The sequence below is a fragment of the Macaca mulatta genome, chromosome 5 (genome assembly GCF_049350105.2).
Source record: "Macaca mulatta isolate MMU2019108-1 chromosome 5, T2T-MMU8v2.0, whole genome shotgun sequence".
Taxonomy (NCBI): Eukaryota; Metazoa; Chordata; class Mammalia; order Primates; family Cercopithecidae; genus Macaca; species Macaca mulatta.
The window spans coordinates 48,054,414-48,075,925 of record NC_133410.1 but is presented as its reverse complement, the minus strand read 5'-3'; the positions used below and the strand labels follow the sequence as shown (position 1 = coordinate 48,075,925).

General features: G+C 37.3%; 1 protein-coding gene across 21 annotated transcripts in view; it reads left to right on the top strand.

Moving 5' to 3' along the window:
- The window catches only part of FRYL (FRY like transcription coactivator), a 286,763-nt gene that overhangs the window by 214,249 nt on the left and 51,002 nt on the right, over positions 1-21,512 (top strand). For 20 of the 21 annotated variants that reach the window (XR_013417845.1, XM_078003390.1, XM_078003383.1 and 17 more), the window contains 15 exons: positions 96-206; positions 1,043-1,197; positions 2,147-2,246; positions 3,483-3,651; positions 5,684-5,943; positions 6,293-6,433; positions 10,027-10,195; positions 12,446-12,530; positions 13,320-13,432; positions 14,407-14,557; positions 15,235-15,338; positions 16,259-16,444; positions 17,754-17,958; positions 19,128-19,249; positions 20,072-20,262. Coding sequence is in view for 20 of the 21 variants with exons in the window: in XM_078003390.1 (XP_077859516.1) it covers positions 96-206; positions 1,043-1,197; positions 2,147-2,246; positions 3,483-3,651; positions 5,684-5,943; positions 6,293-6,433; positions 10,027-10,195; positions 12,446-12,530; positions 13,320-13,432; positions 14,407-14,557; positions 15,235-15,338; positions 16,259-16,444; positions 17,754-17,958; positions 19,128-19,249; positions 20,072-20,262 (2,262 nt within the window). In the remaining variant the exon portion in view is untranslated. The remainder of the gene's footprint in view (positions 1-95; positions 207-1,042; positions 1,198-2,146; positions 2,247-3,482; positions 3,652-5,683; positions 5,944-6,292; positions 6,434-10,026; positions 10,196-12,445; positions 12,531-13,319; positions 13,433-14,406; positions 14,558-15,234; positions 15,339-16,258; positions 16,445-17,753; positions 17,959-19,127; positions 19,250-20,071; positions 20,263-21,512) is intronic. The other variant, XM_078003376.1, reaches the window with a different exon arrangement.

Sequence of the window (21,512 nt, the reverse complement as noted above, 5' to 3'; positions counted from 1 at the left end):
TAGATACTAGATAAGTATTTTGCCTCTTCTCATTAAGCAACCAACATTTAACCTCTTAAATTTGTTAAATATAATTCTAATATTATTATTTGAAGGCTATGTCTGCTGTACTATGTTGTGGCCCTGTTGCAGATAATGTAGGACTTTCATCAGATGGCTATTTATACAAATGGTTGGATAACATTTTGGATTCTCTGGACAAAAAGGTAATTATGACAGTTTCCTTAAAGGTTCATAATAAATTCTCATTGTATTATTAGCAGTTCATGTATGTTGCACTAAAAACAAGTCTTTTTTAAAAAATAAGATAGGTTAGGATCATATGCAAAAAGCATATTATATAAAGTTAAATAGGATCTCATAATGTAAAAATGTTCCAATTCTTACGTATCACTAATTTGAATAATTTTAATTTCCCTTTTAATATTATAGGATTAATACAGTGGTGTATGTCTCTCAACAGGGTTCTAAGTCAATAAATAAAATACTAACATAGAACATATTGAGCTGCATGGGAGAAATATGTTATTTGCTATGTTTCATTTCATTTTTTTTAACCACTTTCCATTTAATCATTCTTCCTTGCCCTCCACACCCTTTGCTTTCCTTACTCTCATATTGTACATTTACAGATTTCACAATTTAACATAGGACTTACATCTTTTTCCCCTCACAACAATTTTTGTATTGGGTTATCAAAAACAAGAATAAAGCTTGATAAAAATAGAGAGCTTAATGACTCATTTTTCTGAAAGCACTTAATCACTATTCATATTCATTAACCGCCTTCAGGGCTCTGTTGGAAGACAGAATCATACTAGAGAGGCTCGTGTAAAAAGCAAGAGGCCAAATTCAATTCATCTGTGTGGTTTTTTTCTGCTGGCTGAGTAAAATGAGAGGGAGGTGAACAAAAGGAGATGGAATTTTCCTATTAATTACAATGAATATATGCACCATATTACCTTAGTAAGAACTGTAGGGAAACAGACAAAAAATATGTAATGTTCTGTGTCTATTGAGCAATTTCACAATCTTTGCCTAGGTTCACCAGCTGGGCTGTGAAGCAGTTACGTTGTTGCTGGAGCTGAACCCTGATCAGAGCAACCTGATGTACTGGGCTGTGGACCGCTGCTACACGGGCTCCAGGAGGGTGGCGGCCGGCTGCTTTAAAGCCATTGCTAATGTTTTCCAGAACAGGTACTTTAGATACGGGTTTCTTGTTTTGTTTGCTTAAAGAAAAGTTTTTCTTTGAATTTAAAAATATGAAGACACCAGTATAGTTGTCCTTCAGTATCTGTAGAGGATTGGTTCCAGGACCCCTCTCAGATCCCAAAATCCGTGGATGCTCAAGCCTTCTATATAAAATGCTGTAGAATTTGTATTTACTCTATGCAAATCCTCCCATATACTTTCTTTTTTTTTTTTTTTTTGACATGGTCTCGCTGTCACCCAGGCTAGAGTGCAGTGGCATGATCATAGTTCACTGTAACCTCAAACTCCTAGGCTCAAGCGATCCTCCACACCTCAACCTCCCGAGTAGCCAGGACTGTAGACTCCCACTACCATGCCTGGCTAATTTTTAAATTCTTTGTAGAGACGAGGTCTCACTATGTATGTTGCCCAGGATGGTCTTGAACTCCTGGCCTCTCACCTTGGCTTCCCAAAGTGCTGGGATTTCAGGCATGACCTGCTGTGCCTGGCCTTTCCCACATATTTTTGATCCACAGAGGGTTGACTGTATTTTCTTTTCTTAAGCTCTAATGCAGCTGTGTCTAACCCTTTGAATGTGAGGACTTTTTTGCTTATCTGTGGTGGTGGATATTACAAAAATTATGCATGGATTTTTTATTTTTCATCAGCATTTTTTAGTGTGTTTTATGTGTGGCACAAGACAATTCTTCTTCTTCTGATGTGGCACAGGGAAGCCAAAAGGTTGAACACTTGTGCTCTAATGGAATTTAACCAAAATAAGGACAATTATCACCATGCATCTGTTGTTGTACCTATTGCCTTGAAAAAACCAAGTCCCCTCATAGACTTAGAAGATAGGTGCCTACAAGCCTTGCCCTTTGCATATCATATTTATTAAATGGTGCAAAAGTCTCTAAACATTGTTATTTACCTAATATGTAAAATTTATTCCTAGGGATTATCAGTTTGACACAGTGATGCTTCTAAATCTGATACTGTTTAAAGCAGCTGATTCTTCTAGAAGTATCTATGAAGTTGCTATGCAACTTTTACAGGTTTGTAAACATGTGAATTTAAATATTTTTTTACTCAGGATTTAATGAAACCCAATAATTTAGTCTTGCCATTAAAGCACACTGATAATAGTATTTAGCTTTATTTATAATAATGAAGTTATGGTATTAAGTCCTAATTATTATTAGAAATATAAGACCAAGATAATATAGATATTTAAATTTATAAATAATGCAAACTATTCCTAAGTGTATTGTAGAAGCGTTATTTATAGTAACACGTGTGTATGTATATGAAGGTACTTAAAATATGTGTCCATGTAAGTATTTCTGTTCAGCAGATGAGAACAATGTGTGTCCCAGTTTTTTTGGAGAGCCATATGAAAAATAATTAGCTCTTTTTATCATATTCTCATGTAAATTTTCTTTATTTGATTGAGGAGAAATAACTTAGAAACTTAGCAAACACGGATATATTATTAGTATACAGTATTTAATTCATAATAGGGCAAGATTCTTCCATCTTAACCAAGGGCTAAGAATAGGATTCAAGCAGATGCTTTTTTCGAAGGCTCTAAAGTGGTTCTGATGCCAGTAGATCCATCTTAGGAATTATACCCTAATGCCTTTGTTAATTAAGAGGAAAGTTCAGCAGTACAGCTCTAAATAGTGTAATGTCAAAAGGTTCTCCTTGAAGGATTTTTTTTTCACTTATACATATATTGTACTATCGTATTTTTGAGTGAGAAAAGTGGTAAATCTTTTTCAAGTAATTGTATATTAAGTTGCTGGAGTTATTTTCAGACTGTATTATTAACCTGGATCATTGACATTAAATATGAGGAATGTAAGTTCTTTTAGTGAGAAAGGGTTTTTGTTTGTTTTGTTTCTTTTTGTTTTTGAGATAGGGTCTCACTCTGTCGCTCAGGCTAGAGTACAGTGGCACGGTCATGGCTCACTGCAGCCTCTACCTCCTGAGCTCAAGTGATCCTCCAACCTCAGCCTCCTGAGTAGCTGGGACCACAGGCACACACCACCACACCTGGCTAATTTTTTAATTTTTTGTAGAGATGAGGTCCTGCTGTGTTGGCCAGGCTAGTCTCGAACTCCTGGCCTCAAGTGATTCTCCCACCTCTGCCTTCCAAAGTATTGAGATTACAGGCAGAAGCCACTCCACTCAGCCTGGGAGAAGAGTTTTTTTTTTAATATAAAATTATAGTTAAACTTTAGAGAACCCATAAAATCTTAACCTAAGTTGATGGAATCACATTCCTATAGATTCTGGAACCGAAGATGTTTCGCTATGCTCACAAATTGGAGGTTCAGAGAACAGATGGAGTACTCAGCCAGCTGTCTCCTCTACCACATCTCTATTCTGTTTCATATTATCAGTTGTCCGAGGAACTAGCAAGGGCGTATCCTGAGCTAACTCTCGCTATATTCTCAGGTATGATCAATGAACTGGTTAGTAGTTTCTCTTTGTCAATCATTTCTTCAAAAACAATTTTTAGAAAATTATAAATTTATTAAATTACAGGTTAAATCAAAACCAGACATGTCTTTACATAGAATATTTTTTCTTCAATAAGAACTCTTAATTCTGATCTGTCACAGTATTTAGGTTTTTCTATCAGCGGCGTCCTTGTAGGGTTTTACACCTTACCTTCCCTTGCTCCCTACTCCATCAAAAAGAAAAAAATACAAGAGGGAGGACTTTCCATATGTGACTTAAAAGTATTTCTTAGTAGACATAGAACTTCTTGAATACATCGTATTTTGTGTATTGGCATATCTTTAATAATAAAAATAGGCAGGAATAAGTTGTAGGCAGTTTTCCGTGAGTGAAACCCCTAACCATAGGAGCAGGTGGTACAGTGCCTTGAGCAAAACTCTTTCTAGTCTCCCACATGTTGCCTGTCACCTACATCAAGATCTTGTTCCAGTGTAAATACTGGACATGCACCAACACTAGGATCTGGGAGATTGTGGAGTTCTGCTGTGGGTCCTTTCTTTCATTTGGGCTCAAGAGTTAGTGGCCTTAGCCTGCTTGGGATCTTTGCATAGCACCTATTTTAGCAATAGAAATAGTTTATTTCCCTCCCTAATTTACCTGAGTGGGAGAAAAAAGCAACAACAACAACTTAAATTCTCCTAACATTTAGTTCTTGAAAGCAGTAGACCTGTTTGGTTTGCCCTAGTAGTTGGTAGCAATTATGCCCCTTCCTTTTTCCCAACCCCCGCATCCCTGACAGGCCCTCCAAGATGGATATGAGTGGTCATCAACACAAAATAGCAGCCACCATGAACACAGATTTTGTGGCTGCTGAGCTGCTGCTAGAGGCTTCTGCGCAGAAAGCAGGGGAGTCCAGCTAGGTCTCAGAGATCATGTAACTGTTTAGAATGCCATGTCATCGCCTAGGATGTCGGCTGGTACAGGTGTCGACCGTGCCCACGCCTCCACCACCACCACCTTGTCATTCTTCCTTCAGTTCTATCTTCAGACACTCTTGTCCTTAGCATCAGCTAATTTTAACTCCTTTGCTTAAGGTAGTTCATTCTAAACCAAAACATAGCCTCTCAACCTGACAAATTCCATAGCTAACCTACATTTTCACTTTCACTGTTTCCAAGGCGAGACAAACACAATATTCATTCAGAATTTTACTGCACAGATACAGATATCAGCATAAACTTTGCCACTTTAAAATTTGAGGGTCCTGATCCTTTCTTTCTCCAGATTCAATGCAGTGGTCTTAAATGTTGTCAGCTCTGAGGCCCTTCCCATTCTTGCTCCTCACATCCTTTCCCTCCTTCACACCTGCTCCTAACCCCTTCCTCACCCCTATGCCTTGCCTCGAGTGTATACACTCACTATTCCGTATTCTCAGTCTTCATGCATGCCTTAGATCTTCACAGATGGCCTTCACAGTCCACTAGTGTCAAATTCCTTTCTGTAGCCTCACCAGGTACCTTCCAACTGCTCAGTCTAGTCACTGGCTAATAGTCTTCGGTCTGTTTGCTACTTTCCACAGCAATTGGTGTTAGCCATCTTATATATTTTTAAGCTCTAACCTCACTTAATTTCCAAAAACTTAGTATTTCTTGCTTTTTCTTCTACCATTGAGTATTCCTTTTCTGTCTCTTTTGGTAGATTCTTACCTTCCGTCCCTTTTTTCTTTTTTTTCTTTTTGAGACACAGTCTCTCTCTCTCTGTCTCTCTCCCTCTCCCCGTCTCCCTCTCTCCCTTTCTCCCTTCCTCTCCCTCTCCCTCTTCCTCTCTCCGTCTTGTGATTTATGTTAGCTGTTAATATTATGATGTCATTGAGGTGAAAGTTACTAAAAGAAAAAACAGTACATATAATTGTTAAGTGTAATGAGTAAAATGAATAAAATCCAGCTTCTGAAATCTGTTGGAATTAATTACCAGTCAGAGGAAGCCGAAATTACATCAGTTCTCTTTGACTTGTTTTCAATTTCAGAGATAAGCCAGAGAATCCAGACAGCTCACCCTGCTGGACGGCAGGTGATGCTGCACTACCTGCTACCATGGATGAACAACATCGAGCTGGTGGACTTAAAACCTCTCCCCACAGCAAGGCGACATGATGAAGATGAAGATGATTCCTTGAAAGACCGAGAACTTATGGTGACTAGTAGGCGCTGGTTACGGGGAGAAGGATGGGGATCTCCACAAGCCACTGCAATGGTTTTGAACAATCTGATGTATATGACAGCAAAGGTAAAATGAGTTTTGTATTTATAATTGCTGCACAGAATTATTGAGTAAGTAGATGTGGTTAGAAACAGATGAAGAGGCTCCATAATCCTGTGATAACCAAGCAAAATGCATTATAAATTTCTTTCTTTAAAAAAGACTGATGATATATGAATTTTTTTTACTAAAACCATATATGATTAATGATATTTATGTTTAGATTTGTTGAAAGAAATTATTGTTTCTGTAAAGTGTGGAAATGATTAAAGCTATCTGTGGAAAACATTGTTTTTTAATATTTCATGGTATGACAAGTTTGGTTTTTATAATAGGCAGTCATGACTGAAGTATCTTTTGTGCGTATTGCATCTAGTATGGCGATGAACTGGCCTGGTCGGAGGTGGAGAACGTGTGGACCACACTTGCAGATGGCTGGCCCAAAAACCTGAAAATAATTTTGCACTTTTTGATCAGCATTTGTGGGGTGAATAGCGAACCAAGCCTCTTGCCTTACGTATGTATTCAAGTTCATTTAACTTAAAAAATATATATATATATATATTTACTAGTATCTTATGATGTCAGAGTATGGGCAGCAGTTGCCCAGGAGAGGCAAGGCAAGGGCCAGGATGAAGACAGTCAGGAAAATAGCACATGGATTTATTCACTGATTCAGTCAGCAAATGTTTTCCATCATTATGACAGACCAGGTGCTCTTCTGGGCATTACAATCTGATGCATAATACAGAATTTATTTGTTGAACCTACATCTGATTTATTTAATGAATAAATCAGTAAGTTAATAAAGTATAGTGTGATAAAGGCTATTAAAAAATTGCAGAGTTCTGAGAGTAAAACTTAGGAACCACAGCTGTCTGGAAGGATTCAAGATGACACTTGAGAGAAAGTGATATTGAAGCTGAAACCACACATTGCGGATGTTTCTGGTTTCTGCTAGGCAGAGCTGGCATTTAGATACGAGAACAGGATGGTGAGTGAGAGCTCAGTGCTTATAGGATTGCCCTTCAGGCTGCTGGAAGCAAGGGAAAGCATGGTAAGAGATATGAAACGAAGAAGATAACATCTTTGCCTTCCAGGGGAGAAAGCAACATCCAGATCTGCCCAAGTCAAGACGACACGTTTGATATGAAACTGTCAAACGTGAGGGTTAAATGTTCACACGTGCATACGTCTTTTTAGATGCAGATGTAGATATCCATCCCGTGGCAGCATCCCCCAAAAGTGTGGTCAACGGAAGACTAGTTCTACAGAACGTTATCTAAAAGTTCTTACAGGCCAGGCACGGTGGCTCATGCCTTTAGTCCTAGCACCTTGGGAGGCCGAGGTGGGCAGATCACCTGAGATCAGGAGTCAGAGGCCAGCCTTGCCAACATGGTAAAACCCCATCTCTACTAAAAATCCAAAAATTAGCCAGGTGTGGTGGCTCATGCCTGTAATCCCAGCTACTTAGGAGGCTGAGACAGGAGAATTGCGTGAGCCCAGGAGGCAGAGGTTGCAGTGAGCTGAGATCTGGCCACTGCACTCCAGCCTGGGCGACAGAGCGAGACTCCATCTCAAAAAAAAATAAAAAATAAAAAAATTAAATAAATAAATAAATAAAAGTTCTGCAGATTCTATTTTAAACAAACCACTTAATAGCTTTGCTTTACCCAGCGTTCCCCAAGTTCACTTGGTCACTGAAAGCATCATTGCCAAGGTGTACCACAGGCGTAGTGCCTTTGAGGAGTGCTTAGAGAACTGTAGGTGTATAGTACAAGACAACGTTACCCCACGTCACCTCTCTGGCTGTGTCTCCTATATTCTCTCTGGTGCTCCCACCCTTCAGCTGTACTGGCCCCCCTTTGCTTCTAGCCCTCTCACCAGGCATTCCCTCCTCGGTGCCCTCACACTCACTTGCCTTCTCTTTCCCCAGTTAGCCACGTTACTCACTCCTCGTCTCTTTCAGGTCCTCCTTCAGGTGTCAGTGCCCACTGGGACTTCTGCTGCCCATCCTGTATAGAACTGCAAATGCCCTACCTCCACACACACACTCCATTTCCTTTCCCTGCTTTATTGATCTTTCTGGCACTTAATCATCACCAAACACGTGATATATTTTACCTATTTACCTCTTTAGTTTTGCATCAACCAGTAGATTGTAAGCTCCTTAAGAATGGTAGTTTTTGTCTATTTGATTCACCGCTAAGTTCTCATTTAGTAGTGCCTGGCACATAGAAGATGCCCATTAATTGGATGAATGAATGGGGGAGTTAGAGCTGGAACCAGAAAAAGCATGAGATTATACTTTTAAGAGGCCAAATGGAAATTTGGGGAATAGCCATTTTCCAGGAATTTAAAAGGAGCCATTTTTTAATGTCAATAATAATAATGTATTGGTTATTATTTTTTAAGCACTTATGGGTGCTTATTTTAGGCATGGTAAAAGCACTTCATCCACATTATTTAATTCTCAGAATAAATCTATGAGTTTGGTGAGATCACTGCAGTTTTACAGATGAAAAAACAAGGCAGAGAGAATGGTAATTTCCTCAAGGTCTCACTCTGTCACTTAATAGTTCTAGAATTCCAACCCAGATCTGGTTGTGAAGTCAGTAAAAGCTTCTTGGAGAAGGGAGTAGAGTTAAGGTAGGGGATGGGGCTCGAAGACTTGAAAGGATTAGGGTTGGGAGTGTCAACTCGGAGATCCCCAGTTTGGCAGAAGGAAGCCACAGAGGCAGGAATGCACACAGCATGCTCAGAGGAGATCAAACCTGAAAGCAGAGAGAATTAACAAGTAGCGCCCATTGGATGGAGTAAAGAGCCATACATAGAATGGTATCATTGGGTAACCATAATAAGAGTTTTGGCCGGGTGCTGTGGCTCACACCTGTAATCCCAGCACTTTGGGAGGCCGAGGCAGGAGGATCACCTGAGGTCAGGAGTTCGAGACCAGCCTGGCCAAGATGACAAAACCCCATCTCTACTAAAACCACAAAAATTAGCCGGGTGTGGCAGCAGGCACCTGTAATGCCAGCTACTTGAGAGGCTGAGGCAGGGAGAATTGCTTGAACCAGGGCGACAGAGGTTGCAGTGAGCCAAGATCACCCCATTGTACTCTAGCCTGGGTGACAGAGCGAGACTCCATCTCCAAAAAAAAAAAAAAAAAAAAAAAAAAAAAGGAATTTAGTTGGGATATAATAAATCATGTTTTAAGATTAATCCAGGGGTCATATAAAGCAGGGCTTTTCATATGTCTGTAAAAATATGAATCATTCTGATTCTGGAGGTGGAGTGGGCCTAAGATTTTCTATTTCTAGCAAACTGCAGATGATGATGCCTGTCTTGCTAGGATCACATTTTGAGTAGTAAGGATTAAAGTAGGGAGAAAAAGAGATAGGCTGGTCAGTTATGAAGTTATTTCAGTAATATACATTACCAAAACATATATATAATATATACTACTGAAAAGTTTTTCTACTTACTTATACTGTGTTACTAGCCATTTGTAAAGTGCACTGTAAACCTTAACTCTTTTAATCTTCCTAACAGCTATATGAAGTATAGCTTCAACTCAATGATAGAGTTAGTGAGTGGTATATACACATTCCAAACCAGGCAATGTAGTTTGAGTTCTAGTTTAGTTCTAGTTCCTTGCTCTTAATGACTACTCGGTTTGACTATAGGGAATGGGGAAGGCAGAATAAAAGATAAACCCTGGGTTTGGAGGCTAACTAAAAATCAGAGGAAAATCTTAGGATGTTATTACCTGGAAGTGTTTCGATTAAAAGAGAAATTTTTACAGAAAAGTATTTTTTTTGCTTTTTTTTTTAAAAAAAAAAAAAAGCAAAAATAAAGAAAGTGCATAAAGTGGAAACCACTAAACATGTTCAGTTCATCCTAATTAGATCTAATGTTGAGAGTTAGAGGGAGGACAGTATTGATAAAGCTGATTAATGTCTTATTGTTGATCAGTGCCAGTTTTGATTTAGATTGTGTTTATTCATCTAGCACTTAAAGTTGAACTTACTCTGATAAAATTTGTCTCAGGAGAAATTAATGAGATAAAAACTTTGCTTTTTCTTTTCTGAATGATTTCTTTTGTGACAGGTAAAGAAGGTCATTGTATATTTAGGTAGAGATAAAACAATGCAGTTGCTAGAAGAGCTGGTGAGTGAGCTTCAGCTGACCGATCCTGTCAGTTCAGGGGTCACTCACATGGATAATCCCCCGTATTATCGCATCACTTCCAGCTATAAAATCCCTTCTGTCACCTCAGGTGAGAAATTTGTTAACACTGCTGCGTGAGATGATAGGTGTCTTCATATGCTTCACTGTGGTAACCATTTTAGGGTCTCTGTGTCCCATAACATCTTGTTACAAATCTCAGATATATGCAATAAAATTTATTGAAAAAAACACATCTTCCTCAGTATTGAAAGAGAAGCTTAACATAGTTGTTAAACAAGAGTTTATTGTGTCTTTAAATATTATTGTTGAGAAAACAAAAGCAAATGTGAGTCATGTATGGTAATTAATTTGATAAGACTTTGTAAATCCTCATGAGAAAGCAATTCGACAATGTAAGTATTAATATACAGAAAAGCAATATTTACATACTTATTCAGAGATGGAATATAAATTTATTCCCTACATAACATATACCTTTTTTTTCTTTTTTTTTTCTTTTTTTTTTTGAGGCAGAGTCTTGCTTTGTCACCAGGCTGGAGTGCAGTGGCGTGATCTCGGCTCACTGCAGCCTCCATCTCCCGGGTTCAAGTGATTCTCCTGCCTTAGCTTCCCAAGTAGCTGGGATTACAGGTGTGCGCCACCATGCCCAGCTAATTTTTGTATTTTTAGTCGAGATGGGGTTTCACCATGTTGGCCAGGATGGTCTCAATCTCTTGACCTCATGATCCACCCCCTTTGGCCTCCCAAAGTGCTGGGGTTACAGGCGTGAGCCACCGCGCCCGTCCAACACATGCATTTTTTAATGGGTATAATTACCATGTTAAATTTAGAAAATGCTTATATGTTGAAATTATTTGTGTAATTTCACATTATAATTATTTGAGTATATATTATACATCATATCCAATCAACTGAGTGTGTGTGTGTGTGTGTATATATATATACTTATATGTATGTGCATATATTAAAATTATTATAGTATTTTGAGTTTGAAGAAACTATGTTCCTAATAGAAGAACCTCCAATGAAATTCAAAATAGTAAAAAGGCTATTGTAGATGAAATTTCTATTAAACCCTTTGTTACTCAGTTTAAATGTTTTCAGCATGCTAATAACAACATTGTAAAACTAGAAATATTTTAAATTATCTCTTTATAATTTATTTTTTACCATCCATTTTCATCACTTAGTCCTTTTGTTTTATTTTCTAGGAGATGTCTAATAATGCTTCTATTGAATTTTTCACATCTGCTAGAATGTTTTTAATTCCAAAGTTTCATTTAATTATAATTTTTTAAAGTAGCATCCTATTCTTGTTTCATGGTTGGCCTGTTGTTTCGTATCTGATACAGTTATAAAGTTTTCTTCTCCCAGCAGAAGTCTTCATTTTCTCTACATTGTTGTTTTTGTCTTGATACAACTTTTCTTGAAAGCCTACCAATTCTAGATCTGTCTTTTCATAAAGAGTAGAATATTTAAAAAAAAAATAAGTTCTATAAGCATATATGGAACTTGTTGACTGTATCCTTTGTTGTACCGTGATTTCAGTGAAGCCAATGTCTGTAGGTATTTTCTCCTAGATTTATCAGATTCCCCAGAGAAAATTCTTTCTAGTCATTTGCCAACAGAGGGTGTGTCTGTGAACATATACACACACACCCCTTTGGATTGTATATATTTATACACACACATATACATAGTCTTCAAACTTTCTGGAAGCCCAGTGGGGTGAGAAGGATGTAGCTGGGGGTGCAGTCTCAAATTTTAGCCTGTACATTTTCATTTCATTTAATGCCCCTGTTCTTTGTAAGGTGCCTCCTCTTTCAGGAGTATGTGGCGTGCCCTAGTTCAGGAATCTTCTGATTTTCATCAGAAAAGACTTCTAGAAGTAGAGAAAGACAGCCACCCAGCTGCAAGAGGCAAGAAAGTAGATTTGGGGAACCAGTTACTTCTAAAATAGATTGACTTTCAGCCAGGTTTCCTATTTTTTAGCACCACCTTTAACCTCTGTTTCCTGAGGTTCTTGATGCTACTCATCCCTGAGACTTTCGGAAGTTCAGCAGTATAAATATGGCAGTTTCTTGATTTTCCCCCACCACCACCTTTGGATTCAGCCTTCTTAACACTTAATTACTTATTGTCCATTTGTATTCTAGCATCCAAAAATTTGTTCGTCGTGTCTCCTTTCCCTTTTGGTAATTATGAGTACATTCCTTTTTTAAAATGACTTTGCTCTCATTTTAGTTCAGTTTTGATATCTATAATTTGAGATCTTTTGTTCTTATTGGGTTATTCCAGGTTTGTAGATTCACAAGTACTGCTTTGTCTTTGATTACAGGAACTACTTCCAGTAGCAATACAATGGTAGCTCCCACAGATGGCAATCCTGATAATAAGCCCATTAAAGAGAATATTGAAGAGAGGTAAGTACTTCTCTGTTCTTTATTAGCTGTTCAGTTTGACAGATACTGGTTGTCATCAGAATAAATGATATTTTCTGCATTGAAATGTGGATGTTGCTGTGTTAAAATTCAAGTGAAAAAAATGTAATTCCATGCTGGAAACTTTCAACATTGAGAGTTTCAACATTAAAGATGCTATCCTGCTAGATTTTTTTATATGCTCTAATGTATGAATAGGTGGTATATGGTAAGTCACTTTTTGTATTGCTTAAAGTTTTAGACCTATATGAATGTATTTACTCCACCTGTTTTATATGCCAGAATATTATTTTAGGTAGAAATAGCTGATTAAAAGTTTAAGCTTTTGGATAAGGTGGAAATTAATACATATCATAGTAAACTTTTGTTAATATTTTGTGTACTGTGTCCTTTTTTTTTTTTTTTTTTTTGAGACGAAGTCTCACTCTGTTGCCAGACTGGAGTGCAGTGGTACGATCTCAGCTCAACCTCTGCCTCCCAGGTTCAAGCAATTCTCCTGCCTCAGCCTTCCGAGTAGCTGGGACTACAGGCGCACGTCACCACGCTCGGCTAATTTTTTGTATTTTAGTAGAGACGGGCTTTCACCATGTTAGCCAGGATCGTCTCGATCTCCTGACCTCGTGATCTGCCTGCCTTGGCCTCCCAAAGTGCTGGGATTACAGGCTTGAACCATGGCATCTGGCCTCCTTTTTTAAACATGGAAAGTGAAACATAAAGTATAAATACCATTGCACCGTCAACTGTGACTAACTTCAGTGATCATTCCCATAGCTATGTGCACCTGGACATTTACAGTGGACTAAACAGTCATTTGAATCGGCAACATCACAGACTAGAATCCCGATACAGTAGCAGCTCTGGAGGATCTTATGAAGAAGAAAAAAGTAATAAATTCCAAACGTTTTCAATATAAATATAAGGGTGAGGTGTATTGTTAATTACATTAACGTTAATAAATATATATTTTTTCAGTAAATTGTTTTTAAAAAGCGTATTTAACTGCCACTAGTGGTGTTCCAACATAATCTGAAACATCTTGATTTTAAGAAGCAACATATTTGGGTAAAATTTTTTTAAAGCACAGGTTTCCTATAGATAAATCACAAGGAACATAAGAACTGGTTCTCAGGAAGCATCATAGAACAAATACTGGAAACAGGCTGATTTTTTTTTAGCAGGATTGCTCCTTCTGCATGGATTCACATTTTCCTAAAAAGACTGTCCCTTGGCAATTGCAAAGTGAATAATCTACCCAAGTTTCACTATAACGTTAAGGTAGGGTGTCATAGAAGCACAGGCTTTCAGACTGGGAAGGGACACTGAAGATGATCTGGTCCAATCTCCTCATTTTGCACATGATGGAACTGAGGTCCAGAGAGGTTAAGTGACTTACCCACGTCACACAGAATTCACATTTCCTGACATTTTTTATTGCACCCCGCAGCCCCACTGTGGTAGAGCAGAGTTCCTTTCAAGATGGAGCTGTGTTGGCCCTATCTCAGGATATTTAGAACTGAATTAATTTACCAGAAGGCCCTTTGTTACAAGGCAGCTTCTCCAATAATGTGATCTCCTGGCTTGGACATCACTGATGGAATCATGATGAAGAGCTAATATAATTTTGCTTTGACATACAGGGTGGAACCTAAATTGATCTCTCTCTCTCTCCCTCTCCCTGGTTTGCTTAATTTGATAATATTTGTGCCTAGATTTTCCTAGCAAACATATGTTGAAATAGTGGGAAATTTTTTTTTTTATCACTTTCTAATACTATATAAATAGTCGGGATCTTACTAGAGTTTGCTTATATTGGCAGAAATTAGATGGTGTAGAAAATGAGATCATTTTATCTTGATAGGTGATTCAATGCCACTTTATTCTAATTGGCGACTGAAAGTGATGGAGCATAACCAAGGAGAGCCACTGCCCTTCCCACCAGCTGGAGGCTGCTGGTCACCACTGGTGGATTACGTGCCTGAAACGTCATCACCTGGATTACCTCTTCACAGGTGGACTACAGCGTCATTCCTTTTACATATGCACCAAGTTGCTGCTGAACACTCTCGGCTTTCTTTGTGCTATCTGACAACACAGAATAAAAGCAGTCTTCTTTATGGAGATACTGCACCGTAGATCAGTGTGTTCTAAGAAATCTGAAAAACTCAGAGTTCTAACTTTATAAAATTAATATTATTAAATCTAATTATGCTGCTGCTTTTCTGGGTGTCTGGCATAGTTACTTGACCTTTCTGGGACCCAGTTACTACATCTAAAAAATATGGCTTTCCTATGGTAGGCACTATTATTTTGCATCGAGTTGAATTCTACTTAGCAAAATCACAATAGAGCAATTACTGCATTCTTTCAAAATGTATTAATGCACCAAACATATATTGAACACCTACTGTGGCAAGCAGTGTGCTAAGTCTCAAGGTTGAAAGATGAAGAAAATGTGGCTCCTGAGTTCAAGGAGCCCTTAGCCCTTATGTTCTGTTCCATCTCTTTAACTTAATGGTTAATGTTTTCTTCAGCTGTATTTGTTTTTCCTCCTTTTTCCTGGATAAGTTGTATTTTTCCATGAAATGTGATATTAAAATCTTCAAGTAATTTTGTACCAGATTCTCTCTAGGTTTACCAAGATCTAGTAAAACGTTAATGAAACTCTTATTAACACCTCTTGTCATAGGTGTAACATAGCAGTGATCCTTTTGACTGATCTGATCATTGATCATAGTGTGAAGGTGGAATGGGGAAGCTACCTGCATCTTCTTCTTCATGCAATTTTTATAGGTAATAAATATTTGGTTCTAATTCTTTCATTTTATATTTTTATGATAATTTAAAAGCAGTATGGTTTTATGACAGTTTTTATGTGTTTCTGTTTCCTGTTATTTTTATATTATTTCCATGACACTTTTCATTATGATTCCTCTGGTCTCTTGGGGAGTTATTTGTGGCACCTCTTCTAACTACAAACAAACATGTCTATTCCCCCCCATTCCTATTCCTATCTTATGGCCTCGCCTGCCCACACACAAACACACATAAACTGTACTGAGGAAAAATTCTGTGGCTGTGGCAAGAGTCAAATTAACTTACCTCTGGGGATTGGGAACTTTCAGAGTGAATGAAAAGTTGAAATAGGTTCTAAGTATTTCCCAAAAGAATTGGATTGTTGGATAGCCTGATTATTACAGCTGAAACTCCATCGTGCCTTCTGTAGCAAACATGAGGAATCTGTCATATCTATAATACATTTGATGCTTATAGGATTGGCTTCCTGAAGCAAGTCCAAATAGCCATCTCCTTATAAATTTTCCTGATGTGCACACTTACTGTTGGTGTGTTACATCATTCCTTTAGTTAATCATGTACTTTCTGTTACGTGCTAAGTACACAAAAAAGCCTGCCTTTTAAAAAAATTTCATTTCCATGAATTTTTTGTGTTATGTAACAGTAATAATTTTTAGGAGATCACTAAATTTTAGACATGAAAACACATTTAACTTATCTTGAGTCTCCCTAGTACTATAAGACAATAAGCTATTGTAAAAGTATATAAGAACTCTAGCACAATAAAAAACCATATAATATGTCACCTTCCTTGAAATCTTTCATATAATCCTTCCTTTTCTTCAAAATGTGAGTTTGATAGTAAGAATACTCATTATTTCTCTTTATTGATAATGTTTTTCTACCGTCCTTTTTAGGGTTTGACCACTGCCACCCTGAGGTGTATGAACATTGTAAACGTCTGCTTCTGCACTTATTAATAGTAATGGGACCCAAAAGTAACATCCGAACTGTTGCTTCTGTCCTTCTCAGGAACAAGGAGTTTAATGAGCCCAGGGTGCTTACAGTCAAACAAGTTGCACACTTAGATTATAATTTCACAGGTATTTGCCTTAAAAGTACAATTTGAAATTAGAATTATACTTTATTAATTTGGAATCCTGCATTAGAGAAAGTCATAAAAGTTGAAATACTAGAGAACATTTTTAAAATGTAGTTGTATTATTTTAAGTACCATTTAAATTATTTACTAATAAAAGAAGGGAGCAAATCTGAAATAATTGAATCTGCATTACCTTGAAGGATCTTTATCACACAAGAGTTAAGTTATGAATATGAAGTTGAAGACATAATGAAACAGTGCTTAATATTGAGGACGAATTACAAAAAAGATATTGAGCTTGTATTAGATTCCTCTTATTTGCAGGATCTGAAAACTGATAAAGTAAGGCATTTTAAATTTTGTTATTCACGTGATTATATTTACTGCATTAAAAACATACATTTTGAAGTAGTGAAGTCCAAATTAATGAGACTTAATTTGGTTTATTTTACTGTCAATGCTAATTTTTCTTTTTTACTTTTAAGGTATATTTTCCTATATCCTGTAACTCTAACTTATTTCTTTCATCAGTACCATCAGGCTAGTGACAGGTGATCTAGAAACTTTTTTTGAAATTGAAATAAAACTACCTTTTTTTGTTCTAATCATACAGTATCAGATACAGGGTCATGAATTTTAAAGCTAGTTAAAACCCTGTTACTTGTTTAAAATCCTATAGTTAGGAAACAGTTATTAGGAAACTTATTAGCCTTTTAAAACTATGATTGAAAGAAAAATGGAATGAAGTTTACTGCCTTTTTATATTAAGGTGCCATTCTTCAAAATTCCATAGCTTGTTTGTTTTTAAGGCTTCTCTTACCAATTTGTAAATATGGGCATTAGTAATAACCTTTTAACAGTTTTTTAAAAAATAATTGACGCGCTATGTGTATTTCAGATAGATGAGTCTTTCTGCAATGAAAATGGATCAAAAATTCTAGAAAATTTTCCATAAAAAGTTAAAAATCAGTTCATGTTATAGAAATGTAACCGACAAGCAATGTTGACAAAATATGCCAAAATATTAGGAAACTGCCACTTGCAAGTTTCTTCAGCAGATGGCGGCAGAGGACTGCACAGTACTTCCAAATTGCTAAGTTTTCAAGCTGTGAAACGATGTTTGCCCGAAAACTTACTTGCTGTAATTTGATGTTTATGAGGATCAGCAGGAGCACAGATTCATATCACCTTGCACTGACAGATTTCCTCATGTGTCCCATAGAGTCTATAAGGAATGACAGTTTAATTCTATAGGTATTTTGTGAGATTCTTTCATGTTTTAGGTATTCATGACGATCTTTCTCTTTCAGCAGGCATTAACGATTTTATACCTGATTACCAGCCCTCCCCTATGACTGACTCAGGGCTTAGCTCAAGTTCTACCTCTTCTAGTATCAGCTTAGGAAATAACAGTGCTGCCATTTCACATCTGCACACCACTATCCTCAATGAGGTTGACATCTCAGTGGAGCAGGATGGAAAAGTCAAAACCCTCATGGAATTCATTACCTCAAGGTAACATTGGCAGCCCTTAGCATCCCAGCAGTGTATGTGTTAAGTCATTCTTTCATTGGTCGGGTATTATGAGCCATATTTTTGTTTTCTGAAATGCCATTGATGTGAAATACACAGGTTTGTATTGCACAGTATTTTGAAAATTAGGATGCAATCAAAGACTTCTTTTGTGCCAGTGCAGTTATACCTCAGAAGGACTTTAATCATATCTGGCTATTTTATGCCCAAAAAGAATGCAGTATTATCTGAATATATATTTAACTTTTATTAGCTACATTATCATTCAATCATCAAATATTTATTTATGGTCTACTCTTTGCAAGGCGCAATAAATAGAGAAGGAATATAGGTGGGAGAAAGGGCATGATATTCCATTGCAAGAACAAAATCACAGGAGCACAAGAAAACCGTGTGTTTGGAAATAGTGAGGAATCCACTCTGACTGTAATGCAGAGAAAAGAGAGTTGTTCTAGACAATTCTGGAAAGCTTGGGAGAGTTCAAACTGGAGGGCCATGAAGCCCAGGCCATAAAGTTGTAGATTATATAGAAACTCATTAAGCTGGGGGGACAGTGGGAGGCAGCATTTTATAAATATGTGGAGAAAATCAGCCCCATAACAGTGTGGAGGATGCATTAGAGGAGGAAGGAACCAGAAGCAGTGTGTAGCAGGTTCTCAGGGCACTTTGGGCCTGTGTTAATAAAGAGCTTAACCGAGGTGGTGGCCGAGAACACAAAGTCATTTTAAAGAAAGTATCAAGTGGACCTTATTCTGTCCTAAACTTTCCCTATAGTTTTAGCTAGTAAATTATTCTCATTGCATTTCACCAGCAAATTATTTTCTTTGCATTACAATGTAAATACAGATTATATTTTGACCTGGAACACATAAGCAGTAACCAATATGCTTCTCACTTGGCAAAAGTTGACCTCTTTTTCTACTACGTCTGAGAGAATTTGACTGGTGTGATGGTAGACACTGAAATGAGATCTTTCTCTCCTTGCTGTAGATCATTACATATTCATGTGCCTAAGCAGTAGTAGTAGACTGTGACCTATTTATTCAACTACCATCCTTTCTAATTGTGAAGGCGTAATTTAGGCAAGTGTGAGTACAACTGTTAATCACAAGTGAAAATCCAAGGAAATTACATCTGTTCTCTGTTTTCAGAAAAAGAGGGCCCCTTTGGAACCATGAGGATGTTTCTGCCAAGAATCCTAGCATAAAGAGTGCTGAACAGTTAACTACATTTTTGAAACATGTGGTTTCTGTTTTTAAGCAGTCGAGCTCAGGTATCTTTTAAGAAATATTTTAAATAATATTTAATGTTAGTGACATTTTAATGTGATGCCAGTTTCTGATAATGCTTTGCAAAAAGTTAATAGTTGATATTGTGATACGTCTAAAAGTTTTAGACAAGTTTTCTTTTTAAATTTTTTAATGATAACAGATCTGTTTTCACTGAAGAAAAATTAAGTTACTACTTAAAAATGAGAATGCAGTCTATGAAATGCTGGGCTCCTTAGTTTTGTGTTTGATGGCATCATAAAATTACAATACAATTGTGTATTATGAAAAAATTACATTAAACGGACATATATAGAAATGGGAAACTTAAAAAAATTTTGTGCTGGTATAGTCTTCAGTAATGTAAAATTAACACATTCTGAAAATCATAGTCAAATTGTATTTATCTAGAGCAGTGGTTCTCAACTAGGGGACATTTGGCAATGTCTAGAGACAATGTCACAATTATGGGTTAGGAGCAAGGGGTTACTACTGGTATATGGTGGGTTGAGGCCAGAGACACTGCTAAATATCATACCCTGCTCAGGGCAGCCCTTCCAACAAAGAATTTTCTGGCTTATAAGGTCAGTAGTGCCAAGATTGAGAAACCCTGGTCTCAAGCATTGCTTCTGTAAAGATTAAAGGGTCATCTGAAATGCAAATGGAGTTTAATCAAAGAAAAAGCATTGACTTATAAAATGTGAGTGCCAGTCTGGTTTGCCAGGTAGTGTGCTAGCTACTAGCTTTAAAATGATTCACTTCTGATTATAACCCCAATAGTATTCTAAAGAACAAGAACAACCTACTTGTTTCCTTCGCATTCACAGAAGCAATTCATTTGGAACATCATCTTAGTGAAGTTGCTCTGCAAACAGCACTTTCCTGTTCTTCTCGACACTATGCTGGGAGATCCTTTCAGATTTTCAGGGCCCTAAAGCAGCCTCTGACTGCAACTACACTTTCTGATGTTCTCTCCAGACTTGTAGAAACTGTAGGGGATCCAGGAGAAGATGCACAGGTATTTCCTTATATTCTTTCAGCAGTTATTGAGCAGCTACTAGTTGTCAAGGATTTATTGTCAATATAGATTGCTATAGCTAGAGCAAGATAATGGGCATCTAGAATTATAGTCAGATGTTGAGCAGGCAAAGAATTAAGAGCCAAAGCTAATTTTATAATTTATATCTAATAACCTACTAATTAAATCGACTGTTCTAGTGCCTATCAGAAAAAGCTTTACACTCACCCACTCACACAGCGCCCCCCCTCCAGATATTAACCTGGGATGATCACAAGGTAAAAATGATAGGAAGTTAAATTTAAATGTAAAGTGGAACATTGAATTTTATTTTTTAAGATAAGTGAACTATTGAACTAGAGAACTTCAGTTTGTACAGACAAATGGTTTTATTAACACTGTTATAAATATCAGGGATACAGTGATGAATGAGACAAAGTTCGTGACATTCTAGAGCTCATATTCTATTGAAGGAAACAAACCTTTAGTCTTCCAATTATACATAACATAATTTATCCTACTGATAATGTTGTGAAAATAGTAAGATCATAAGATTAAAGGAGAAGGAATTGTTTTACATATGATAGTCCATCTGAGAAGGTGATTTTTGAAGAGATACTGAAATGAAGTAGTTTCTGTTATGATCTGGGGAAGAACATTTCAGGCATAGGAAGATAGGACTAACAAGTGCAAAGACCCTGAAGCAGAAGCAGTAGGGCTTTTCTGAGGAACGTCAAGAAAATCAGTGTCGCTAGAATACATTGCAGGATATGTAGCAGGAAATTGATGAGGTAGGAAGGCTCAAATCATGTAAGGCCTAGTAAGCCCTGGTGAGAGGCAGGACTTCACTCTGAATTGATGGGAAACTACTCAGACATTTTGAGGGAAGGAAGGTGATGGGTGTGATTTGTTTTTTAAAAAACTCATTCTGACATTGGGGTGAAATCTGTAGGGAGGGCAAGAGTGGAGGCAAGAGAGGTTAGGAGGTTAAGAGTCCAGCTGAAATGGTGGTAGCTTAGATTAAGGGAAGTTATGGAGGTAAAGGAAAGTGGTCAGATTTTTAGTGTGTATTTTAAAAGTGATATTTTCGGTCAGGCACAGTGGCTCACACCTATCATCCCAGCACTTTGGGAGGCTGAAACCAGTGGACCTGAGGTCAAGAGTTCGAGACCACCCTGGCCAACATGGCGAAACCTGTCTCTACTAAAAATACAAAAATTAGCTAGGTGTGCAGGCACATACCTGTAGTC